Source organism: Taudactylus pleione, unplaced genomic scaffold, assembly GCF_031769625.1.
Source record: "Taudactylus pleione unplaced genomic scaffold, aTauple2 ptg000442l, whole genome shotgun sequence".
In the NCBI taxonomy this organism is placed as follows: Eukaryota; Metazoa; Chordata; class Amphibia; order Anura; family Myobatrachidae; genus Taudactylus; species Taudactylus pleione.
In genome coordinates, this window is record NW_028284844.1 from 5,046,630 (window position 1) to 5,072,303 (window position 25,674).

The window sequence follows — 25,674 nt, forward strand, 5'->3', positions numbered from 1 at the left end:
AGGCTTCACGCCCCCTGTACGCATTACTTAACCGAGCTGCGTTGTACAATGCAGCATCGGATAATCTGCAAGAACATCGGCCGGCTAAGTGACCCATGGGGTCATGCAAGCCGGCCCCCACAGATGAGAGAAAGAGGCCAGGAAATCTCTGTCAGCCGACGGAGATCCTGACCTCTCTCCCCCCCCTCCCCCCACGGCGTCAACACACTTCCGTTTCAGGAAATGGAGCCCGTTGCCGTCCCCTACCCACCCACAAGTGGTGCCAGTCTGCGTGCGGGATCGCAGACTCGTTCTGCACATGCGCAGTACAGGTCAGACGCCTATGCAGATTCCCGACCATCAGCTAACGAGATTTGCCATCCACGGAATGGCAAAGCACTAGCGTAACTTGTATCTACTGTATTGCAGTAACTTTGCGCCCCTGAGAAATAGCCTGCTCGGTCACAAAATGCTACTTATCATGAAGTCACGCCATCTCATTTTAAACCATGCCGAGGAAAGAAACGTGGCATTGATAGAATTTCCTGTCCCCTCAGATAGACAAGACAGAATACAGTGTTCTGGAAACAAGGCATGTCATCCCGGATTACAGGAAATCAGGCTGCTGAAGACCAACTGTGCCGATTTTATGGAGCTGGGAATCAAGTACAGACACCTGAGTCCTCCCTCTCCGGACATCGATTACATTCCTCTGCAGATAGAGTATCGCAGCCAGGACAATAGAAAACAGCTGCAGGTCAGTTACAGGGAGCCTGTTACAGGGAGCATATTTTTAAAGTATAGAGTATAGAGAAATATTCTTACTTATGACTTTTATTTGTTGTCATATAAATGCTGACTATTCGATCTTCATATACTGCTCATTGATGTTTTGACAGCTTATCCAATCAGATAATCAGACTATGCACAGCAGCACAGAGTATTTCAGGATGTTAGACCCTGTGAGAGACATGGCTGCATGTGACAGAGGCAGTGCCATGATGTGAGGAGGGGATTGGAGGCAGCAGGAAGCCACAGACTGAGTTATATAGCGGAAGGAGCAGTGTCCCCAGCAGCACAGAGTATATCAGGAGATGAGTGATGTGTTTAGTAAGGACAGGGCTGAATGTGACAGGGACAGTGACATGATGTGAGGACCTGAATGGAGGCAGCAGGAAGCCACAGACTGAGATATATAGTGGAAGGAGCAGGGTCCCCAGCAGCACAGAGTATATCAGGAGATGAGTGATATGTTAGTGAGGACAGGGCTGAATGTGACAGGGGCAGTGACATGATGTGAGGACCCGAATGGGGGCAGCAGGAAGCCACAGACTGAGAGTTATATAGTGGAAGGAGCAGGGGCCCCAGCAGCACAGAGTATATCAGGAGATGAGTGATGTGTTAGTGAGGACAGGCCTGCATGTGACAGGGCAGTGACATGATGTGAGGAAGGGAATGGAAGCAGCGGGAAGTCACAGACTGAGAGTTAAATAGTGGGAGGAGCAGGATCCCCAGCAGCACAGAGTATATCAGGAGATTAGTGATATGTTAGAGAGGACAGCAGCAGCACAAAGTATTTGTTATCTTTTATGTATATGAAGCCCCTCAATTTCAGGGGCGTATCAATAATGTGTGTAGGGTGTGCGGGGAACACGGGCCCCTGGGTCCAGGGGGGCCCCCCACACCCTGCACCCATAATATTACTTACCTCATTCCTCCTCCCTATAACTATCTAGAGCACTTACCTGTCCGCGCAGCAGCCTCCGGCTCCGTCTGCTATGCGGTCATGTGTTCTCCCAGCAGAGCACAGTACTGTTTAGAAAAAAGAAAAAACATTTTGTTTTTTTCTAAACTTTATTATGTTCTGCTGGGGAGAACACATGACATCATAGCAGACGGTGCCAGAGGAGAGACCAGAGCGCCGGAGGGAGACGCCGGTGGACCTGCACATGCTGACACAGGTAAGTGTTACCTGCTATTCGCCACCTCACAGTGGCGAATAGTAACTACCATCAAATTCCGAAAATACCATAATTTCCATATCCCCATACTAATGTACTAATGTACTAATGTATGGGGAGTGTGGAAATTAACGCAGGGGGACTTAGCAAGGAGATATCAGTGATATCTCCTGTGCTAAGTATCTTCATGAATACTAAAATAACGGTAATTAAGGAAAATGTCCTTGAAAACGTTATTTTAGTGTTGATGAATAGGCCCCTATGAGAGAGATTTCCGTTCATTAATTTATTTGTATTATACATATATATTTTTTTATAAATATATATTTTATTAATAATTCAATATCTACAATTTATGGTTGTTATATTACTTGGGTTACCAGTACCAAATTATTCATGACACTATATTAGGAGTTATAAGCCTTGTGACCAGATTGTTATATATACATATTGTTGCTAATACTACTATGGAAAGTGCAAATCGGTAACATGACCGATTCATTCCCTGTCACATGATTTATTATGTGACATGTGACCGGCATTATGACGACCAAGACAATTACTAAGTAGCCTTAGAAACAACTGATCGTTAATGTGATTCATCTCATTAAGTCACATGATTTATAATATGTCATGTGATCGGACCGAAACCCTTAATGGATACATAGCTAGACCATTTGTATATAAACATACATGGTTGTTATACAACCTGGTATATTATTATTAAGCTATTTGTTGATTAAGGCACTGGCCCTCATTCAGAGGCGGCCACAAAAAGTGACCGCTCTCTCTGAATGTGGGCGGCCGCTTCATTTTTGAAGTGCGGCCTCCTGGTCGTTAGTTAAGCTGTGGGGTACCACCCACAGCTTAACGACCGACCAGGTGGATGGTCAAGACCATCGCGACCATCGGGGCTTGCAACGAGACCTTAAGGTTGGGTCTCAGCAGCCGCAAGCCCCAGGGAGCTTCCTGCTCTGATCGAGCAGGAAGCTCCCCACTGACATCACTGATGATGTCAGTGCGGCCACCCACAAAACGTTTGGAAACCACCCCCCGGCCCGCCTACAAAACAGGGCGAGCTGTCGATCAACATCGACAGCCGCCCCTTTTGTAGAGAGCTCCGGAGAGAGAGAGTTTCTCTCTCGCTCCGGGGCTTGCGCACGCGCAGTGCGGCCGGTGCGCGTGCGCAGGGCTAACTATCGACCCGGTTGCGAGCATGTCGGTGCTTGCGACCGGGTCTGAATGAGACCCACTGTGTGAGCAATTATGAGTTATGTGATGGATCTTTATAAATATATATGGTAATATGAAAATGTAAATCAGGCACGCTTGGAACCAGCCTACACGGTAATAAAATATACTTAGAGAATGCAGACATTTACTAAGCAACTGAGAAAAAACACAGATCTGATACATAATTGGCTCCTCTCTGTCACCTGATTTATCATATGACACGTGATCGGCAACACGATGTCCCAGCTAGTTGCTAAGTAACCTTAGTAACTACCGATCGGTAACATGATTGGTCTCATTTTGTCACGTGACTTTTAAGGTATCACATGATCAGATTGAAAAATCTTTTATGGACAAGCAGATACAACACATAGTGCTATTAAGGTATCTGAGGTTTTATTGTTTATATTTTTAAGATGTGTATATTTTATTATGTTAATGATTTTGAAATGGGATTGCCTTCATACTATTAGTGACTTTTGAGCTATTGTAGAGAATCGGATGTTCAATCAGAACACAATTGGTTAACACACAGGTGTTCTCTGTTATACTGACCAAATGGGTATATAAGGAGCTTTTTGAGTCAGTACAGATATGCTTCTGATGAAGCTGGAGCGCTAATATCCAGCGAAACGCGTTAAGTCACAACTCATTCTTTGTTGTTGTCTGGACTTTGGGATTTCCTTTATTTGTGGATCCGGAGGACTTTGGACTATATCATTGGGTTTCATCTTCATTTCCATTTGATTTGGAACACAGCTACAAGTGGACCATATCATCTTTAGTTGCTGTTGCAGTGATCTGCTAATTGGACTACCATCCTAATGGATTTCCACTTGGTAAATATCTGCTGTGTTTGAACTTTAACCCAGTTTCAATTGAGACCCTACCAGGATATAATAACTATTCCACCATCTTTCCTCTAAGGATTCCCATAACAGCTGAATGAATTATATGACTCTTATTTTTGCTCCCAATTAGAGGCTTTTATGCAATGTACCATTATATTTGTATTAAATGTGTTTTGTGACATTTTAGACATCCGCTTCTCTTATACTTACAGTATATTCATACATTTCATTATATTGCTTTTAATGGATTTCAAAGCATCAGTTCCTTTATCCATATTTGTGTACATAGTTGGAGGCTGACTACCTCTGACTGGCTGCTAATTGACAGCACACCTAATATCTTTCCATATACGGCTGCTTGTATTAAATTTGGTTTGGCTCGCGGACCCTCAGCCAATCAGTGGTGGCCGGCGGCATATTGGCACTCCTCCGGCGCCGGTCACCAAGTGGCTGCATGGTTAAATTTGTCTCTGGTCATGAGCCAATCGTGGTTCGTGGACCGTAAGCCAATCAGGGGCGGCCACGTGGCTGCCCCTGATTGGCTGCCGGTCAGCGAACTCTCATTTACTAACGGCTGGCGCTGAATTGAAGTAGGGTCCAGGGAAGGGAGCGCCGAGGCCGCAGTCACCAGGGCAAAGCCAGGTAAGGTGGGCGGTGTGCTGTGGTCAACTTCACCGCGGGACCACCGGAGAGAGGAGGGGGCCCGCACTGAATCTGCACACGGGCCCCGTCCTCTCTTAAAACGCCCCTGCTGGCAATGGTTACTCACTGTGTCCCTCTGCAGCAATAGCCGGTTCTCTGGTGCTGACAGTAACAATTGTCAGACTCTGCAGATGACTCTGTCCCCTGTCAGCTCTCAGCACTGGCCAATCTGTCTCTGGGGATCCTCACAGGCAGTGCAGCTCCTATCACTACTCTGGCTCTCCTCAGCCTCTGCTCACAGTATGCCTGCTCCTCTCCAAGTCTTGTGCAGGGCTCCCTGGGTAGGGATGGTCATCGATCATCGATTAGTCTAAATCATCAATGGTTTATGGCCGATGTTGAATAATTTTTACCATCGATGACTAGGAGCCAATGGCTCTTAGCCAACGATGAACGAGTTGAAACCGATGGTTGATTTATTTTTTTTTGCGGACGGGATGGAGCCTAGCCCCACCCCAGTACAGCTAGGCCCGCCCCTATATTTTGATTGACCTGTCGTTCTCCCTCGCAGCGGAGGCTATCAAGGGGTGCAATCCATCGATGGTTCACCATAGACGGTTTGTGTGCCATCGATACTAACCATCGATGGCCACCCTACCGATGGCCACCCCTATCCCTGGGCTTTTCTAGCTCCACCCCCAACAGCCTCTCTCTATTCTCCCTCCTAAGGCTGGCAGAACCATCTCCAGGGGATCAGCAGGGTCCTAACTCCCTTCCGTAAACCCCTCACTGCTGGTTTGGGGGTATCACACTGCAAGGTCTCTGTGCCACTGTACATACGATAGAATAAACAGCCAATACAAGAGTGATAAAACAGAATAATGGAGTAGTTCACAATTTAACATATATCAATAACTGCACTCTAGGTCCTGCTTTTGAGACCTCGGATTGTAGAGTAGTGATTAGGGGTGAGCGGGTTCGGATTTCTGAAATCCGAACCCCCCCGAGCCCCCCCGATCCGAGTCTTTTCCCGCCTGACTCGGATCTGAAATCGAGGCAAAACGTCATCATCCCGCCTTCCGAGTCTCGCGGGTTTTGGATCCTATATAAGGTACCCGCGTCGGCGCCATTTTCTCACTCGGCTGTGGACAGTGAAGAGGGAGGGTGGGAGTTAGGGCTGTGTAGTGTAGTGTAGTGTAGTGTAGTGTAGTGCTGCTGTTGTCCACTACTTCAAAGTCCATAGGGGCTGGCTGTGTTGTGCTGTGCTGCTGTTGTTAATAGGGGCTGTGTCCACTACTTCAAAGTCCATAGGGGCTGGCTGGACTGTGTTGTGCAGTCAGTTCTCCATAGGGGCTGTGTCCACTCCAAAGTCCTGTGCAGTGTCCCAGTCCTAAAGGAGTGCTGTAGTGTTGTCCAGGGGGTGCTCTGTCCATCAGGGGTGCTCCCCCCAAGTGCTAAAAAAATAATATATTTTCTGTGTTTGTGAATTGTGTGCGCAGTAGCCGCACGTGCATCAACAAAGTAGTGCCAAGCGTGCGCCTGTGTCATAAGTAAAGGGCCGGCTGGCTTGACCGTTAAAGGGTGCTGTAACCCCCGAAAGTACACTCCAGTCCAAACCAAAAAAAAATTATTTTCTGTGTTTGTGAATTGTGTGCGCAGTAGCCGCACGTGCATCAACAAAGTAGTGCCAAGCGTGCGCCTGTGTCATAAGTAAAGGGCCGGCTGGCTTGACCGTTAAGGGTGCTGTAACCCCCGAAAGTACACTCCAGTCCAAACCAAAAAAAAAATAATTTTCTGTGTTTGTGAATTGTGTGCGCAGTAGCCGCACGTGCATCAACAAAGTAGTGCCAAGCGTGCGCCTGTGTCATAAGTAAAGGGCCGACTGGCTTGACCGTTAAGGGTGCTGTAACCCCCGAAAGTACACTCCAGTCCAAACCAAAAAAAAAATTATTTTCTGTGTTTGTGAATTGTGTGCGCAGTAGCCGCACGTGCATCAACAAAGTAGTGCCAAGCGTGCACCTGTGTCATAAGTAAAGGGCCGGCTGGCTTGACCGTTAAGGGTGCTGTAACCCCCGAAAGTACACTCCAGTCCAAACCAAAAAAAAAATTATTTTCTGTGTTTGTGAATTGTGTGCGCAGTAGCCGCACGTGCATCAACAAAGTAGTGCCAAGCGTGCGCCTGTGTCATAAGTAAAGGGCCGGCTGGCTTGACCGTTAAAGGGTGCTGTAACCCCCAAAAGTACACTCCAGTCCAAACCAAAAAAAAATTATTTTCTGTGTTTGTGAATTGTGTGCGCAGTAGCCGCACGTGCATCAACAAAGTAGTGCCAAGCGTGCGCCTGTGTCATAAGTAAAGGGCCGGCTGGCTTGACCGTTAAGGGTGCTGTAACCCCCGAAAGTACACTCCAGTCCAAACCAAAAAAAAAATTATTTTCTGTGTTTGTGAATTGTGTGCGCAGTAGCCGCACGTGCATCAACAAAGTAGTGCCAAGCGTGCGCCTGTGTCATAAGTAAAGGGCCGGCTGGCTTGACCGTTAAAGGGTGCTGTAACCCCCGAAAGTACACTCCAGTCCAAACCAAAAAAAAATTATTTTCTGTGTTTGTGAATTGTGTGTGCAGTAGCCGCACGTGCATCAACAAAGTAGTGCCAAGCGTGCGCCTGTGTCATAAGTAAAGGGCCGGCTGGCTTGACCGTTAAGGGTGCTGTAACCCCCGAAAGTACACTCCAGTCCAAACCAAAAAAAAAATTATTTTCTGTGTTTGTGAATTGTGTGCGCAGTAGCCGCACGTGCATCAACAAAGTAGTGCCAAGCGTGCGCCTGTGTCATAAGTAAAGGGCCGGCTGGCTTGACCGTTAAAGGGTGCTGTAACCCCCGAAAGTACACTCCAGTCCAAACCAAAAAAAAATTATTTTCTGTGTTTGTGAATTGTGTGCGCAGTAGCCGCACGTGCATCAACAAAGTAGTGCCAAGCGTGCGCCTGTGTCATAAGTAAAGGGCCGGCTGGCTTGACCGTTAAGGGTGCTGTAACCCCCGAAAGTACACTCCAGTCCAAACCAAAAAAAAAATTATTTTCTGTGTTTGTGAATTGTGTGCGCAGTAGCCGCACGTGCATCAACAAAGTAGTGCCAAGCGTGCGCCTGTGTCATAAGTAAAGGGCCGGCTGGCTTGACCGTTAAGGGTGCTGTAACCCCCGAAAGTACACTCCAGTCCAAACCAAAAAAAAAATTATTTTCTGTGTTTGTGAATTGTGTGCGCAGTAGCCGCACGTGCATCAACAAAGTAGTGCCAAGCGTGCGCCTGTGTCATAAGTAAAGGGCCGGCTGGCTTGACCGTTAAAGGGTGCTGTAACCCCCGAAAGTACACTCCAGTCCAAACCAAAAAAAAATTATTTTCTGTGTTTGTGAATTGTGTGCGCAGTAGCCGCACGTGCATCAACAAAGTAGTGCCAAGCGTGCGCCTGTGTCATAAGTAAAGGGCCGACTGGCTTGACCGTTAAGGGTGCTGTAACCCCCGAAAGTACACTCCAGTCCAAACCAAAAAAAAAATTATTTTCTGTGTTTGTGAATTGTGTGCGCAGTAGCCGCACGTGCATCAACAAAGTAGTGCCAAGCGTGCACCTGTGTCATAAGTAAAGGGCCGGCTGGCTTGACCGTTAAGGGTGCTGTAACCCCCGAAAGTACACTCCAGTCCAAACCAAAAAAAAAATTATTTTCTGTGTTTGTGAATTGTGTGCGCAGTAGCCGCACGTGCATCAACAAAGTAGTGCCAAGCGTGCGCCTGTGTCATAAGTAAAGGGCCGGCTGGCTTGACCGTTAAAGGGTGCTGTAACCCCCAAAAGTACACTCCAGTCCAAACCAAAAAAAAATTATTTTCTGTGTTTGTGAATTGTGTGCGCAGTAGCCGCACGTGCATCAACAAAGTAGTGCCAAGCGTGCGCCTGTGTCATAAGTAAAGGGCCGGCTGGCTTGACCGTTAAGGGTGCTGTAACCCCCGAAAGTACACTCCAGTCCAAACCAAAAAAAAAATTATTTTCTGTGTTTGTGAATTGTGTGCGCAGTAGCCGCACGTGCATCAACAAAGTAGTGCCAAGCGTGCGCCTGTGTCATAAGTAAAGGGCCGGCTGGCTTGACCGTTAAAGGGTGCTGTAACCCCCGAAAGTACACTCCAGTCCAAACCAAAAAAAAATTATTTTCTGTGTTTGTGAATTGTGTGCGCAGTAGCCGCACGTGCATCAACAAAGTAGTGCCAAGCGTGCGCCTGTGTCATAAGTAAAGGGCCGGCTGGCTTGACCGTTAAGGGTGCTGTAACCCCCGAAAGTACACTCCAGTCCAAACCAAAAAAAAAATTATTTTCTGTGTTTGTGAATTGTGTGCGCAGTAGCCGCACGTGCATCAACAAAGTAGTGCCAAGCGTGCGCCTGTGTCATAAGTAAAGGGCCGGCTGGCTTGACCGTTAAGGGTGCTGTAACCCCCGAAAGTACACTCCAGTCCAAACCAAAAAAAAAATTATTTTCTGTGTTTGTGAATTGTGTGCGCAGTAGCCGCACGTGCATCAACAAAGTAGTGCCAAGCGTGCGCCTGTGTCATAAGTAAAGGGCCGGCTGGCTTGACCGTTAAAGGGTGCTGTAACCCCCGAAAGTACACTCCAGTCCAAACCAAAAAAAAATTATTTTCTGTGTTTGTGAATTGTGTGCGCAGTAGCCGCACGTGCATCAACAAAGTAGTGCCAAGCGTGCGCCTGTGTCATAAGTAAAGGGCCGGCTGGCTTGACCGTTAAAGGGTGCTGTAACCCACAAAGTACACTCCAGTCCAAACCAAAAAAAAAATTATTTTCTGTGTTTAGCCGCACGTATATATCAAATCGATATAACATAAATGGAGGACCAAACTTTCTCCGATAAAAATAAAATAGAGAAAGATCAAGAACCACTTCCTCCTAGTGCTGAAGCTGCTGCCACTAGTCATGACATAGACGATAACATGCCATCAACGTCGTCTGCCAAGGCCGATGCCCAATGTCATAGTAGAGGGCACATACAATCCCAAATGGCAAAGTTCAGGAAAATGACCTTGAAAAAGACATTTAAATCAGCTGAAGAGAAACGTAAACTTGCCAATATGCCATTTACGACACGGAGTGGCAAGGAACGGCTAAGGTCGATCCCTAGTATGTTCATGACTAGTGGTTCAGCTTCACATGACGATGGAAGCCCTCCTCCCACTAAAAAAATCAAAAGAGTTAAGCTGGCAAAAGCACAGCGAAGAACTGTGCTTTCTAAGAAGATATCACAAATCCCCAAGGAGAGTCCAAGTGTGGTGGTGGTTGCGATGCCTGACCTTCCCAGCACTGGACGGGAAGAGGTGGCTCTTTCCACCATTTGCACGCCCCCTGCAAGTGCTGAAAGGAGCACCCACAGTCCACTTGCTGATATGCAAATTGAAGATGTCACTGTTGAAGTACAACAGGATGAGGATACTGGTGTAGCTGGCGCTGAGGAGGAAGTTGGCGAGGAGGATTCTGATGGTGATGTGGTTTGTTTAAATCAGGCTCCGGGGGAGACAGTTGTTGTCCGTGGGATGAAAAAGCCCATCACGGTCATGCCTGGGCAGAAGACCAAACATTCCACCTCTTTGGTCTGGCAATATTTCTATCCAAATCCGGACAACAACTGTCTTGCCATATGTACCATATGTAAAGGTGAAATAAGTAGGGGTAGGGACGTCAACCACCTAGGAACATCCTCCCTTATACGGCACCTGCAGCGCGTTCATAAAAAGTTACTGTCAAGTTCAGAAACTTTGGCTAAGACCGTAAGCAGTCCAGGGACACCTAAATCCCGTTGTCCTGTTGTATCCAAGCGCCTGCAAACCACACCGTCAACTCCCTCCTCGTCAATTTCCTCCTTAGTTAGGATCGGAAGTAGTCCTGCAGGCCATGTCACTGGCATGACTGACTCTCCTATCCGGGATTCCTCCGGAGGATCCTGCATTGCTACGCCTACTGCTGCCGCTGCTGCTGTTGCTGCTGCTGGGAGTCGTTCATCATCCCAGAGAGGAAGTAGGAACACCACTACTTTTACTAAACAATTGACCCTCCAACAGTCCTTAGCGAGGAGGATGAAGTACGACAGCAGTCATCCTGAAGCAAAACGTATAACTGAGGCCTTGACTGCTATGTTGGTGTTAGACGTGCGTCCGGTATCCGCCATTAGTGCAGTGGGATTTAGACAATTGATGGAGGTAGTGTGTCCCCGGTTCCAAATCCCGTCTAGATTCCACTTCACTAGGCAGGCGATACCGAGACTGTACAGAAACGTCAGAAAAAGTGTCCTCAGTGTCCTGAAAAATGCCGTTGTACACAATGTCCACTTAACCACGGACATGTGGACAAGTGGAACAGGGCAGACTAAGGACTATATGACTGTGACAGCCCACTGGGTAGATGTATCACCTTACGCAGCAACAGCAGCAGCGTCACCAGTAGCAGCATCTCAGAAATGCCAGCTCGTTACAAGGCAGGCTACGCTGTGTATCACCGGTTTCAGTAAGAGGCACACCGCCGACAACCTCTTAGAGAAACTGAGGGAAATCATCGCCCAGTGGCTTACCCCACTTAGACTCTCCTGGGGATTTGTGATATCTGACAACGCCACCAATATTGTGCGGGCATTACATCTGGGCAAATTCCAGCACGTCCCATGTTTTGCTCACACAATAAACTTGGTGGTGCAGAATTTTCTGAAAAGCGACAGGGGCGTGCAGGAGACGCTTTGGGTGGCCCGAAAAATTTCTGGCCACTTTCGCCATTCAGCGACTGCGTGCCGAAGACTGGAGCGCCAGCAAACACTCTTGAACCTGCCCCGCCATCACCTGAAGCAAGAGGTTGTGACGCGGTGGAACTCAACCCTCTATATGCTTCAGAGGATGGAGGAGCAGCAAAAGGCCATACAAGCCTATACATCCACCTATGACATAGGCAAAGGAGGGGGTATGCACCTGACTCAAGCGCAGTGGAGAATGATTTCCGTGTTGTGCAAGGTTCTCCAGCCCTTCGAACTTGCCACACGTGAAGTCAGTTCAGACACTGCCAGCTTGAGTCAGGTCATTCCCCTCATCAGGCTTTTGCAGAAGCAGCTGGAGAAAGTGAAGGAGGAGCTAAGACGGAGCGATTCCGCTCGGCATGTGGGACTTGTGGATGAAGCCCTTCATTCGCTTTGCCAGGATTCCAGGGTGGTCAATCTGTTGAAATCAGACCACTACGTTTTGGCCACCGTGCTCGATCCTAGGTTTAAAGCCTATGTGGTGTCTCTCTTTCCGGCCGACACAAGCCTGCAGAGGTGCAAAGACCTGCTGGTGAACACACTGTCAGCTGAAGCAGAACGTGACACGTCAACGGCTCCTTCTTCATTTTCTCCTGCAACTGGGGCTGCCAGGAAAAAACTTAGGTATCCTAAGCAACCCGCTGGCGGTGATGCAGGGCAGGCAGGACCAAGTTTGGACATCTGGTCCGGACTGAAGGACCTGGCAACAATTTCTGACATGTCTACTGTCACTGCATATGATACTGTCACCATTGACAGAATGGTGGAGGATTACATCGGTGACAGCATCCAAGTAGGCATGGCAGACAGTCCATACCTGTACTGGCAGGAAAAAGAGGCAATTTGGAGGCCCCTGTACAAACTGGCTCTATTTTACCTGAGTTGCCCCCCCTCCAGTGTGTACTCCGAAAGAGTGTTTAGTGCAGCCGGGAACCTTGTCAGCGAAAGGCGTAGGAGGTTGCTTCCACAGAATGTGGAGAAGATGATGTTCATCAAAATGAATTATCAGCTCTTCCAGGGAGACCAGCCTCCAGAAGGTACAGAGGGACCTGTGGTGGTGGATTCAAGTGGGGACGAGTTAATACTTTGTGAGGATGAGGATGTACACACTGAAGAGGGTGAGGAATCGGTGGATGAGGAGGATGAGGATGACATCTTGCCTCCATAGAGCCAGTTTGTGCAGGGACACATTAATTGCCAGCTTGTTTTGTGGGGGCCCAAACGAACCAATCATTTCAGCCACAGTTGTGTGGCAGACCCTGGCGCTGAAATGATTGGTTTGTTAAAGTGTGCATGTCCTGTTTATACAACATAAGGGTGGGTGGGAGGGCCCAAGGACAATTCCATCTTGCACCTCTTTTTTTTCTTTGCATTATGTACAGTTTGGGGCCTAGTTTTTCAAACTGCCATCCTGTCTGCCACTGCAGTTTCACGCCTAGATGGGTCACGTGTTTGTGCCGCCCACTCGTGTCGCTTAGCATAGTCATCCAGCTACCTTGGTGCAACGTTTTGGACATAAAAACACTATTGTGAGGTGTGAGGTGTTCAGAATAGACTGGAAATGAGTGGAAATTAAGGTTATTGAGGTTAATAATAGCATAGGAGCAGAAAAACCTACAAATTCTGTGATTTTAGCTGTTTTTATGCTTTTTTAAAAAAAAATACAGATCCAAAACACAAAACCCAGAACCCAAAACACGGAAGGGTGGTTTTGGCAAAACCAATCCAGATCCAAAACACGAAGAAAGATCCAGATCCAAAACCAAAACACAAAACACGAAAAGTGGCCGGTGCACACCCCTAGTAGTGATATGAGGCTCATGTAATACTAATGCAGAAATATTGTGATGTGAGATGCATCTCTGCAGGGCCAAATTAATAATGGGGGCAGATGGAGTTACAGATCCAGGCCTCCACATAAAAATAGGCCCATCATGACCGCAGCATAATGATGACCGTCTGCCTAGCTGGTCACACCGTCAGCTATAAATCATTAGGTTTCTATGGAGGTTGCGAAGCTGTCAGATTTACCAAGCTACGCTTTGCAGAGTCTGGACCCCGCAGCTATCGCCATCTGTGGCCTATAGGTTACACTTCTCAATATTTACCGGCAGGCCACGCATGTGCAGGAGTCCCGATAGAGGAGTGAAGAGACCAGTGTCGGACTGGTGAATGAGTTGCCTACCGGGGGAATGCAGTGATAGGGGCCCATACTTAGGGGTGTGGCCAGCCTTCAGAGGGGGTGTGGCTACCTCCACAGAGGCTTGGCTAACCATTAGAGAATGCATGGTCTGGGCCTCTCTAAAAAAAATATATATATATATATATATATATATATATATATATACAGTCAGGTCCATAAATATTGGGACATTGACAGAATTTTCAGATGTTGGCCTCTATTCACCACCACAATGGTTTTGAAATGAAACAAACAACATGTGCTTTAACTGCAGACTTTCAGATTTAATTTGAGGGTAATTACATCCAAATCGGGTGAACGGTGTAGGAATTACAACGGTTTCTATATGTGCCTCCCACTTTTTAAGGGGCCAAAAGTAATGGGACTATCAACTCAAAAGCTATTTCATGGACAGGTGTGGGCTATTCCCTCATTATTTCATTATCAATTAAGCAGGTAAAAGGTCTGGAGTTGATTCTAGGTGTGACATTTGCATTTGGAATCAGTTGATGTCCACTCTCAATATGCGATCCAAAGAGCTGTCACTATCAGTGAAACAAGCTATCATTAGGCTGAAAAATCAAAACAAACCCATCAGAGAGATAGCAAAAACATTAGGTGTGGCCAAATCAACTGTTTGGAACATTCTTAAAAAGAAAGAACGCACCGGAGAGCTCAGCAACACCAAAAGACCCGGAAGACCACCGAAAACAACTGTGGTGGATGACAGAAGAATTATTTCCGTGGGGAAGAAAAACCCCTTCACAACAGTTGGCCAAATCAAAAACACTCTCCAGGAGGTAGGTGTATATGTGTCAAAGTCAACAATCAAGAGAAGACTTCACAAGAGTTAATAAAGATGGTTCACCACAAGATGCAAACCATTGGTGAGCCACAAAAACAGGAAGACCAGATTAGAGTTTGCCAAACAACATCTAAAAAAGCCATTACAGTTCTGGAACAACATCCTATGGACAGATGAGACAAAGATCAACTTGTACCAGAGTGATGGGAAGAGAAGAGAAGGAAAGGAACTGCTCATGATCCAAAACATACCACCTCATCAGTGAAGCATGGTGGTGGTAGTGTCATGGCGTGGGCATGTATGGCTGCCAATGGAACTGGTTCCCTTGTATTTATTGATGATGTGACTGCTGACAAAAGCAGCAGAATGAATTCTGAAGTGTTTCGGGCAATATTATATGCTCATATTCAGTCAAATGCTTCAGAACTCATTGGACGGCGCTTCACAGTGCAGATGGACAATGACCCGAAGCATACTGCAAAAGCAACCAAAGAGTTTTTTAAGGCTAAAAAGTGGAATGTTATGCAATGGCCAAGTCAATTCCCTGACCTGAATCCGATTGAGCATGCATTTCACTTGATGAAGACAAAACTGAAGGGAAAATGCCCCAAGAACAAGCAGAAACTGAAGACATTTGCAGTAGAGGCCTGGCAGAGCATCACCAGGGATGAAACCCAGCGTCTGGTGATGTCTATGCGTTCCAGACTTCAGGCTGTAATTGCCTGCAAAGGATTTGCAACAAAGTATTAAAAAGTGAAAGTTAGATTTAGGATTGTTTAGTTTGTCCCATTACTTTTGGCCCATTAAAAAGTGGGAGGCACACATAGAAACCGTTGTAATTCCTACACCGTTCACCTGATTTGGATGTAATTACCCTCAAATTAAATCTGAAAGTCTGCAGTTAAATCACATCTTGTTTGTTTCATTTCAAAGCCATTGTGGTGGTGAATAGAGGCCAAAATATGAAAATTCTGTCAATGTCCCAATATTTATGGACCTGACTGTATATATTAAATACTGCTGGTGCATGCATGCTAATGTACCAGATTAATAACAGCAATGCATTGTAGAAAATACACCATAGTCCTTTGCAGTACAATGTAACATATGTATAATGTATAATTCAAGTGCACAGTCTGTAACCTGATCCCTAGAGGAGGGGGTGGGCCCTCAGGCAGTGGGGCCCACCGGGAGATTCCCCTGTACCCCTGTGGGCCAGTCCGACCCTGGAAGAGACCACTGATACAGTCACGTCACTCCAAGCACATCGCAGTGACGGGCTCCTTTTGGAGCCCGGTCCCTGTAAGTGGCATTTGATACATTCTGGTGTCATTATCACATGCTGTAATGTGATTTTGGGCGCTAATATTGCACCTAGGGCTGATTCAACACAGGACGGAATTGCAAAGCGGCAAGCAAGCAGCTTTGTAATTCTGTCCTTGCAGTTATGGTAATGCAGCAGGAGGCATCACGCCACCTGCACGCATTACTTATCCGAGCTGCGTCCTGAGATAACATTGGCTGGCCGAGTGACCTATAGGGACACGCAAGCTGGCCGCAGCAGATACAACAAAGAGGCCACGAAATCTCCATCAGCCGATGGAGATCCTGGCCTCCTCCCCCACCCCCCCAATGACGGTGACACGCCTCCGTTTTGAGAAACATAGGCCGTCGCCGTCCCCTTCCGCACCCAAACAGCAGACGTCACTCAATCACTGACAGTCTGCTGCTGACCTGATTGCGAGCGTGCAGAACCGTACTGCACATGCACAGTATGGGACCGGTGCCTGCGCAGAATCCTGACCGTCGGAAATCTGCGTTCAACATGGACCCTAAATCGCATTGAGAATGTAATTATTGATAAATAGGCCCCTAAATGTGCATTTATATTAAATATAGTTTAAGAGAATAGAAAGGGATAATTTTGCTATCTGCTTTGTCAGTTAGGAAAATATGTATTTTAAATTTTAAAAGCATCATTGTAATGTTATGGGGGGGAACAAAGACTATTGTGAGTAACCAAAGCATCAGATGTGTGCAGTCCTGCACCCTTTCCTATACACTCCATTTAGTGTGCTTCTTTGCACACCTGAAGGCTAAGACACCTTCAACCTGGATTAGCACCCCTCCCTTATTGGTTTAAAGCATGGAGTCTGGTTTTGTGAATGCACACTAGTAATAGGCACAATTTTAGGTAAGTCCTACAAATTATATATTCTGTAGTGCAACTTTGGGTTGATTTTTGGGGCGTGGGTCCCCTGGATTGCTTTGGTTGGTCTGCTTCAGGGCATCGCATTATAACACATTTTTCCTTTTTTGCACATTTTAACACTTTTACTGTTTGTTTTATTATACTTGTATTTTCACTTCTCTATCCTATACATGCAGCCGCAGCTGCTCTTACCTTTCTTACGTTATACTTCACCTTTCTTATTAGAGCGATACCCTGGGGTGGATCGGCTGAGCTGGTTTGGGGGCGTCCTGCACTCTGCATTTGAACCCTAGTATGTTATGGACCTGGATATGGTGGGTAGGCCCATAACCTTAGCCATGATTATGCTAAAAACCTCTATTTATTTATTGCACATTTTTATTGCATAATGTATTTATATATAATCAGCAATTTGGAGTTGTGCACCTGTGATTTGTCTGTTTCTGTGCCATCAGTTGTAAGCGGTTATCAGATACAATCTGCTTGTACTGTAAATATTGCAAAATGCCATTTTATACATTTGAGTAACCTGTATATTATGGTTGGACTTAAGGTTCTGGATTTGTTGACATCGAACTAAAGTAACTATTTATAAAAAAATAATTTATATTTTATTAGGCCATAAGAAAACAGTCTGTATAGTTGTATAGGTAGAGACCAATATGATGACTTATTAGAATTATAACATGTTACTTACTGTACAGGAGTCATTATTTAATTACCAATAACATTACCCACAATGTTCCCTTTTTGTGTCCAGGCTCAAAACATATGGATCCCTGTAAAAATTTCCGGCGCACTCCCGAACACTCCGCCGCGTGCGGCTTTTATGCCCATGTTTATTTTGGAAATTGACCAGTTCATCCTAACCCCCCTGACCACAGCAGCCCTCGATGCCGAAGACGATGAGACCCCAAAGAACAAGCTTGTGTTTAAGATCACAAAGCCGCCGCCAGAGGGGTATATCACCCACGTAGATGACCAAACGAAAGCTATTACATCTTTCACGCGGCAAGATCTTTACGACATGAAAATAGCCTATCAGCCACCAAATACCAGCCATTCTGAGAGACGTAACTATGAGGTGAGACGTAGTCAGGGGTCTTTGCCGGGAATTGTGGTTTTGTAGAGTTATCGCCGGGTTAGGTTAACTAAAGCTTCCAAATATTAAAAGTGGTTGTCCCTAGGAAGTAGGAACCAATCAGATTCTGTCATTTCTTTATTTCATCCTAGAAAATAATAGACAGAATCTGATTGGTTGCTATGGGTAACACAACCCCGTTACCTTTTTAGAAGCTTTAGTAAATCAACCCCATACAGCCCAAGATAGATGTTAATTGGTTCTTATTTGGACCGTATCCAAACTCTGCAGGACAGAATCCATTTACGCGTGTCATGCCCAGATGAGATCTAGCAAGAGCATAACATTCTCTATGGTAATTTGGATTGATTACATCACCTTTATGGTGATAGCCTTCCTAGAAAACCAACTGATCTGGAATCACACAGTAGTTTGTAAATCAGGGCACTGAAGGAGTGATTTGCATATATCATTATCTACCAACAATTCCTAAGGTGAAGTTCAATAGATATTGTATAATTTGCCATAAGATAGCAATGGGGATTTAAATATATACTGGGCCTTTACTAGTATCAAGGTGCGTATCCACTAACAGATAGTGGAACGACAGTACGATTACAACATTGTAATCGTACAGTCGTTCCTCTTATCCTGCAGTGCCTACACTGAACGATATGTCGGTCAGTGAAGGACCCTCCCTCATCCCTGAACATGGTCAACCTGTGTTATCGGCAGATTGACCAGCATGTTCAGGTGATGATTAATGTCGAAAAAGACCAGCGGGAGCGCGCATCGCTGGTCGTTTTTCGACATTTTCATGCCCGATTCATACACGCTTAAGGAGCGATTGCAGAATTACGAAGTCGTAATCGTGCAATCGCTCATTAATATCTGCTAATGGATACGCGGCTTAAGAGGAAACTGAGGGCCTCATTCAGAGATTGAAGCTAATGCGTATACAATACATATATGTCGTCGCACACAGGTAAGAAGGCAGTAGTGGGTGTCTTTATGCTCGGGTGGTCTTTGCTAACATTAGCATATTTTCTCTGTTGCGTCGCGTATGAAATTGTAGCTGAGATCCCATTAGCGTCAGGCCCTGAGCGATTTCAGCATCACAGTTTAGCCTGTTTCTTAGTCATTTTCACTGTAAAAAAAATAAATATGCACCGTGTTTTTAGTCACTGACTAAAGTAATTGATCCCTCTGCCTGTGTTTGTAGGTTGAATTTGAAGCCATTGATAGTTATTTCCTGAGCAGCTCGCCAATTATGGTCCATTTCTCCATTAGAACTGCAGAAACAAAAGCTCCCAGAGTGTCCTGGAATATGGGTACGTTCCTAACAGTTAGTAAATTTCACACTAATGCTAAGGTTTATCACTGCATTTTGTTACCATTTTACCTCAGCAACCTGTAACTAATCAGGTGATCAGAGTGTTCACAGCAGCACAAAGTATTTGGAGCTATGAAAAGTGCCAGTTTTGTCACAGAGACCGTGTCATGTAATAAGAAGCAAATGGAGGCAACAGTGTTCTATAAGCCCGTTTGCTGGGAAAAAAAAGGGGGGGGGGGGGGTCTTTGCCGGCAATAGGACTAATTTTTTAGCCTGTAAACTAGCAGAGCAGTTTTTCACCAAAAATGAATGCCCTCACAGAATTGCATTACCATACAGTATGTTAACATCAGGGAGTAAATTTACTAAAATGAGAATTTTTAGAAGTGAGTTTTAAAAGAGATGTTGCCCATAGCAACCAATCAGATTCTACTTAACATTTAACTACCGTGTTTCCCCGATAATAAGACACTGGGCTCTATTTATTAACATTATTTTTACCAAAATAAAGTGAAAAGGGTGTTTTCACACCCTTTTCACATTATTTTAGTTTCACCTGTAGTTACTATAGGGCAATTGGAGTAGAATTAGTAAAATTCTACTCCAACCCCTAGTATCACTTATTTTTAGTAAGGCAGATCGCATTTCCCATAATTGTAATGGGAAATGTGATCCGACCATAGTTACTAAAAATAAATTGTAAAAAAATACCGGGGGAAGCCCTGTGATAATAACGCCACCTGGAGGTGGCGTTTTCCAGGGTTTCCCCCGGTTACCGGGCTCCCACTCTGCTCTAACGGGGAGAGCAGAGGCGGGAGCCGGTACCAGTAATCAGCTATGTGGTCTAAACAGACTGCAAGCTGATTACTGTAAAAAAAAGAAAAAAAAATGAAATATTTTTTTTTTACTTACCTGAATCCAGGAACCGGTGATCGGGCCTCCGGTGATGGCTCCTCTCCGGTCAGCTGGTCTCCCACAGCGCACTGCTGCCCGGTCATCAGGTGATTGGGCCCCAGTGCAGTATGGGAGATCACCTGATCGGGAAGCCCGGAGAAGATCACCGGAGACCAGGAGGATGCAGGTAAGTGTAATGAAGGGAGGAGGGGTCGCGGGGGTGGGGAGGGGGGGTCGCGGGGGTCCGTGATCGCAGGGGGAGGGGCTTAGCACCGGGGGTGGGGCTTAGCGTCGGTGGGGGGTAGCAGCGACGGTGGGTCGGCGCATGCGCGGGCTCTTAGTCACGGTATTTTTTCCGAAAATACCGCAACTAGAGTGCGGATGGGATCCGCACGGACAGAGCTTTATCGCAAGCTCTGTCCCTGCAAGGGATTTAAAGTAAATCACTGTGATATTGCCTGAATTCGCAATGCGAATTCACTCGGTAATATCACACTACAATCCGCATTCAATATGCGGATTGTAGTAAACAGAGCCCACTGTCTTATATTTTTTTTGTTCCAAAAAACACCATAGGGCTTATTTTCGGGGTAGGTCTTATTTTAATTAACAGTGACAGCAGTGCTCCTTATGCAGGCCCCCTTGTAGAAGTGCCCCTTATGCAGGCCCCCCCCTTGCAGGCCCCCTTGTAGAAATGCCCCTTATGCAGGCCCCCCCCTGTAGCAGTGTCCCTTATGCAGCCTCCCTTGTACGGTAGCAGTGCCGCTTATGCAGGCCACCCACTTGTAGCAGTGCCCCTTATGCAGCCTCCCTTATTGCAGTGCAAGCCCCCCTCTAATTGATTCCCCACCCACCAGTACAATACGGTACTTACCTGACTCGCCGCCGTCCGGGATGTCCCTCTCACTTGCGCGCTGACTGGATCTAACATGATCCAGCAGGCGCGGTTGCACAGGATCCTCAGCGCGCGGGTGACGTTATGACGTCACCCGCGCGCTGCATGACTGGGAACGCTGGTCTCTGAAGCGTTCCCAGCTCAAAATGGGATTTTGGTAGGTCTTATTTTCGGAGTAGGGCTTCATTTGGACCTTCTAGAAGATAATAGCTAGAATCTGATTGGTTGCTATGGGCAACATCTCTTCTAAAACTCACTTCTAAAAACTCTCACTTTAGTAAATTTACCACCAGGAATGCAATAATAGCAAACTCTGCCGATTAAAGGTACACTTGTTTTACATTGTGGATCCCTGCTGGGGGCACACAATTAATTTTTTGATAAAATGTGGTCAAAAGGAAAAGTTACGAGAAAAAAAGAACTTAGAATCAGCCCTATTGTTGGAGCAAAGTAGCAGAACTGTAAAATTAGCGCACATGTAATATTTGTTGTAAGTCCAACAGTGGTGACGGTTGCGGCCATCCAAACCGCTAGAGGATCCCGAAAAAACGTCCAGCTCCTTCACATATTGGGCTTCAAAGACCAGTTTCTGGTTATCACAACTCAATCTACAGTGCCTGCTAGGAATATGGACATAATAAATGTGTGTGAGACCTTTGTGTGTGATCTCTATAATCTGATTAGTCACACGCAGAGCCAAGATGTGAGATAATTCCCTACTGTCTTACTGGTGCTTCATGTATCCGTGTTCCTTCCCCATGCACCAGCTGGCCTATATCCGTGCACCGCTTGCTGATTGAACTTTCGCTGGGGACACACTGTAGATTTGAATTTACCGTGTTTCCTACTGTTATGGAAGCCATGATTGCGCTGAATAATCGATATTCCGTGAAAGATCTATACCTTCTACAAAAGTAGGAGAAAATTTGAATTTTTACCTAGTTTTGTAGAAATTGAAGGATGATGAATAAACCCCATAGCATCTGGAATTGCTAATATTTTAGAAGTTCAATATCCCAAATCAGGAGAAATGATCTGCTATCCATTTTGTGACTCCCTTATCATCTCCGGTACGGTCAAATACGTATTATCATTCATAATGGGTTGATTCATCTCCATACAACTTTTATCTAATAGTTTCTACATGTATTCCTAAAACGTTTAATAAATACAATGGGGTAAATTTACTAAAGTGAGAGTTTTTAGAAGAGAGTTTTAAAAGTGATGTTGCCCATAGCAACCAATCAGATTCTCGCTATTATCTTCTAGAAGATCCTAGATAAATGATAAGTAGAATCTGATTGGTTGCTATGGGCAACATCACTTCTAAAACTCACTTCTAAAAACTCTCACTTTAGTAAATTTACCCCAATGTCTTTTCTCTGTAGCTTCCTTCTGTGCTCTTCAGCCGTGCATTTATATGAGCAGACATACAGTAGTTGTCGTGGAAAAGTTCAGGGCATTCCTAGGCGGTGACCGGGAGGTGACTAGTAACGCGCGCAGCTATGGTCCGTTTGATGGGCGTGTCAGTGGAAGCGGCTGCATACACAGACGCACATACATGGGAGGCCGTGGTCAGAGAGAGAAGCTACCCCTGCCATAGCGCTGCTGCAAGTTTCAACAGTGCGACCGATGCTGGCGTCTTAGGATGCACCAATCGGTATGACTGCGAGTACGGATACTGAAAGTGGGCACCTCAGCCTTTGCACATTCGGACACACGGCTGTAGGCAAGGGAATGACTTTGTAGCGGCATTTGCATAAAGACGCAGACAGTTGACCGCCATTGCGATTACATTCGCAGCGTGAGAGTCCTCTGCGTATTAGGAGAGCCGCCGAGTCTGCGGCTGGTCAGATCTGCAGCAAGGGCAAGATGGCAGCTCGATGTGCGTCGCTGTTACCGATATTTACGATGGTAAGCGACGTTGTACACATATTTGTATTCAATGTGCAGCCATTTTGGCAAACACGCTTCAGCCAGAAGTCTTCTCCATTTTTGCGTATTAATATTCTATACATTGTTCATTTGTTGCTGACATTTTGATTAATAACTATCACTACTGTCCATATACCACAGGTCTGACCTTGCTGGAGGGACAATCGCGTTCTATAACCTGGGATATCTTTCAGATTGTGGATAATGATAATATTAACGGCGTACGGCTGGTTACCATAGATGGGTTACACCATGGACGTCTCACGGTCAGAGGTAAAACCTTCCTCTTTGTTATTATTATATGAGATGGGTACGGGTGCTGGCGCACGGGATACCGGCGGTCATAATCCCGACACTGGCATCCTGACAGGGTTAGGATACCGACACCTGTCGGTAGGCATCCTAACCCTTCTCCTCTCTCTACTTTAACCCTCCCTCACCGGTGCCTGAACCTAACCTCCCCCCCTAGTGCCTAAACCTAACCCCGCACTCTAAACCTAGCCCTCCCACCTTGGTGCCTAACCCTAACCCCGCACTCTAAACCTAGCCCTCCCCCCTTGGTGCCTAACCCTAACCCCGCACTCTAAACCTAGCCCTCCCCCCTTGGTGCCTAACCCTAACCCCGCACTCTAAACCTAATCTCCCCCCTAGTACCTAAACCTAACCCGGCACTCTAAACCTAGCCCTCCCCCTTTGGTGCCTAACCCTAACCCCGCACTCTAAACCTAGCCCTCCCCCCTTAGTGCCTAACCCTAACCAGGGGCGTATCTATAATGGGTGCAGGGTGTTCTACGCATGCGCAGTAGTCTCTGGGCACGCTCTAGTGCCTGGAGTCTACAGCTTCTGCGGTGGTCGGCCAGCCGCGTCAGTCAGCTGCCGGCCGCCGGGGAGAGAGGAGGGGGCCCTGCACGGGGAATGCACACGGGCCCCCTCCTCTCTTAAAACGCTACTGACCCTAACATTATGCCTTCCACTAATCCCGCTACTTACCTTCTGGATTCCGCTGGTCGGCATTGCAGGTGTGGGGATTCCGGCGCCGGCATTCTGACCTCCGGAATCCCAGCCGCCCGGATATTGACCGCATCCCTATTATTCATATATCAAAGTCATGCTTATCAAACATGCAGCTAGATTAAATATCAACGCTCATGCCAGGTTGTATGGCAAAGAGAACAGTATATAATTAGTTTCATTTACAAAGCTGCACAGTACTTAATGCAGGATTGTGTCTGTACTGTACTTGTAGTTCACCAATGACTGAACCGTGTGGCACCATATTGAACTTTGAACATCACAATGTTGGGAGCCATATTAATGTTTTCCATTTGTCATTTGTTGTTTTTCACCCAGGAGCAAAGGCGTTCATATTCAGCGCGCAGGACATCCGGGACGGCGTTCTACGTTACCATCACGACGACAGTGACACCACTAAGGATTTTATTGTTTTCCGGATTTTCGATGGGAAACACAGCATCCGGCACAAATTCCATATAAACATACTTCCCAAAGACGACAGCCCTCCGTTTCTGGTGAACAACATTGGCATTGAACTAGCGGAAGGGGCATCCGTGTCTATAGAGAGAGACATGTTAACGGCGTCAGATGCGGACTCCAGCGATGATTATATTCTGTACAATATTACAAGGTCGCCTGGAGCAGGGGAGCTGGTGAAGAGATATTCTGCAGAGAGCTCCGGTAAATGCCACAGGCAGGAGCCACCCTCTTGCTGTTTGTGTGACCTCAACCAGCCAACACAGTAACTGCTTTTATCAGCTGCGTAACTGGACAGTTATCCCCCATAGCAATAATTTGGAAGGTACCCTATTTACCACCAAGAATGAAAAATACGTATATGCAGGTGTGCCAAGCGGTGTGACTACAGGGACCTAATATTCACAATGGGGAGTCACCACATCCCCACATGTTTGGCCATGTCCTCTAAATTACTGTGCCCGAAATTTGTCATGGCGCCCCTGCATATACATATGGGGCTTTGATAGGCATAGGATGGCATCCACCCATCTATGGCCAGTGTCGGACTGAGGCATGGAGGGCTCACCGGGAGAATGCAGTGGCAGGGGCCCATGCTTAAGAGGTGTGGTCATCCACCAGAGAGGGTGTGGCCAGCCACCACAGACACTTAGCTAACCATTAATCAAATCTTGGTGTACAGTAGTTTCTATAGTAGTGAACCAAGCCCCCATGTTGATCAGTGGTTCTGCTCCCCCAGGCAACTGACCATCTAATAGAATAACAATCTATAATTTGAGTTCTGGAACCAGACACCTAGATGAAGAGGATTGGCCCACAGGCAGTGGGGCCCACCGGGGATTTCCCCTGTACCCCTGTGAGCCAGTCCAACCCTGTCTATGGCATCTGTAGAACCTGCACCCCCTGTTAGTAACTGTATTGCATTCTCCCCCACTGTGCCGATATAGGCAGGACAGTCCCAATTTGAGGAAACTGTCCTACTATCAGCAGCATAACTAGAGCAACTAGAGCATCCCCTGAATAGCTGGCCTGCACCCCCCAGCAGGGCACCTCGAACAAGTGCAGCCCGAGGTAGTGAGTATCCCCTGTTGTTTAGTTCAATGTTGGGTTTTGTTGAAGTTCATTTCACAATAGTGTGTGACGTGCATGGTATTCATCACGGTCATATTGACCTGGTGCCTTGCTCTCACGTTGTTATCATGTTGTCTTTCCAGTGCGTGTATATTCCAGTGTGTTTATATTCCAGTGTGTGTATGTTCCAGTGTGTGTATATTCCAGTGTGTTTATATTCCAGTGTGTGTACTGTATATTCCAGTGTGTGTATATTCCAGTGTGTTTATATTCCAGTGTGTTTATAT

At 46.4% G+C, this 25,674-nt stretch overlaps 1 protein-coding gene across 1 annotated transcript in view; it reads left to right on the plus strand.

Annotated features, from left to right (window-relative positions):
* Positions 1 to 25,674, plus strand: part of LOC148505705 (FRAS1-related extracellular matrix protein 1-like) — a 244,847-nt gene that overhangs the window by 43,342 nt on the left and 175,831 nt on the right. Inside the window, exons 5-9 of the mRNA XM_088447872.1 lie at positions 537 to 736; positions 17,448 to 17,771; positions 18,991 to 19,099; positions 22,967 to 23,098; positions 24,176 to 24,520. Of these exons, the coding sequence (XP_088303998.1) occupies positions 537 to 736; positions 17,448 to 17,771; positions 18,991 to 19,099; positions 22,967 to 23,098; positions 24,176 to 24,520 (1,110 nt within the window). The remainder of the gene's footprint in view (positions 1 to 536; positions 737 to 17,447; positions 17,772 to 18,990; positions 19,100 to 22,966; positions 23,099 to 24,175; positions 24,521 to 25,674) is intronic.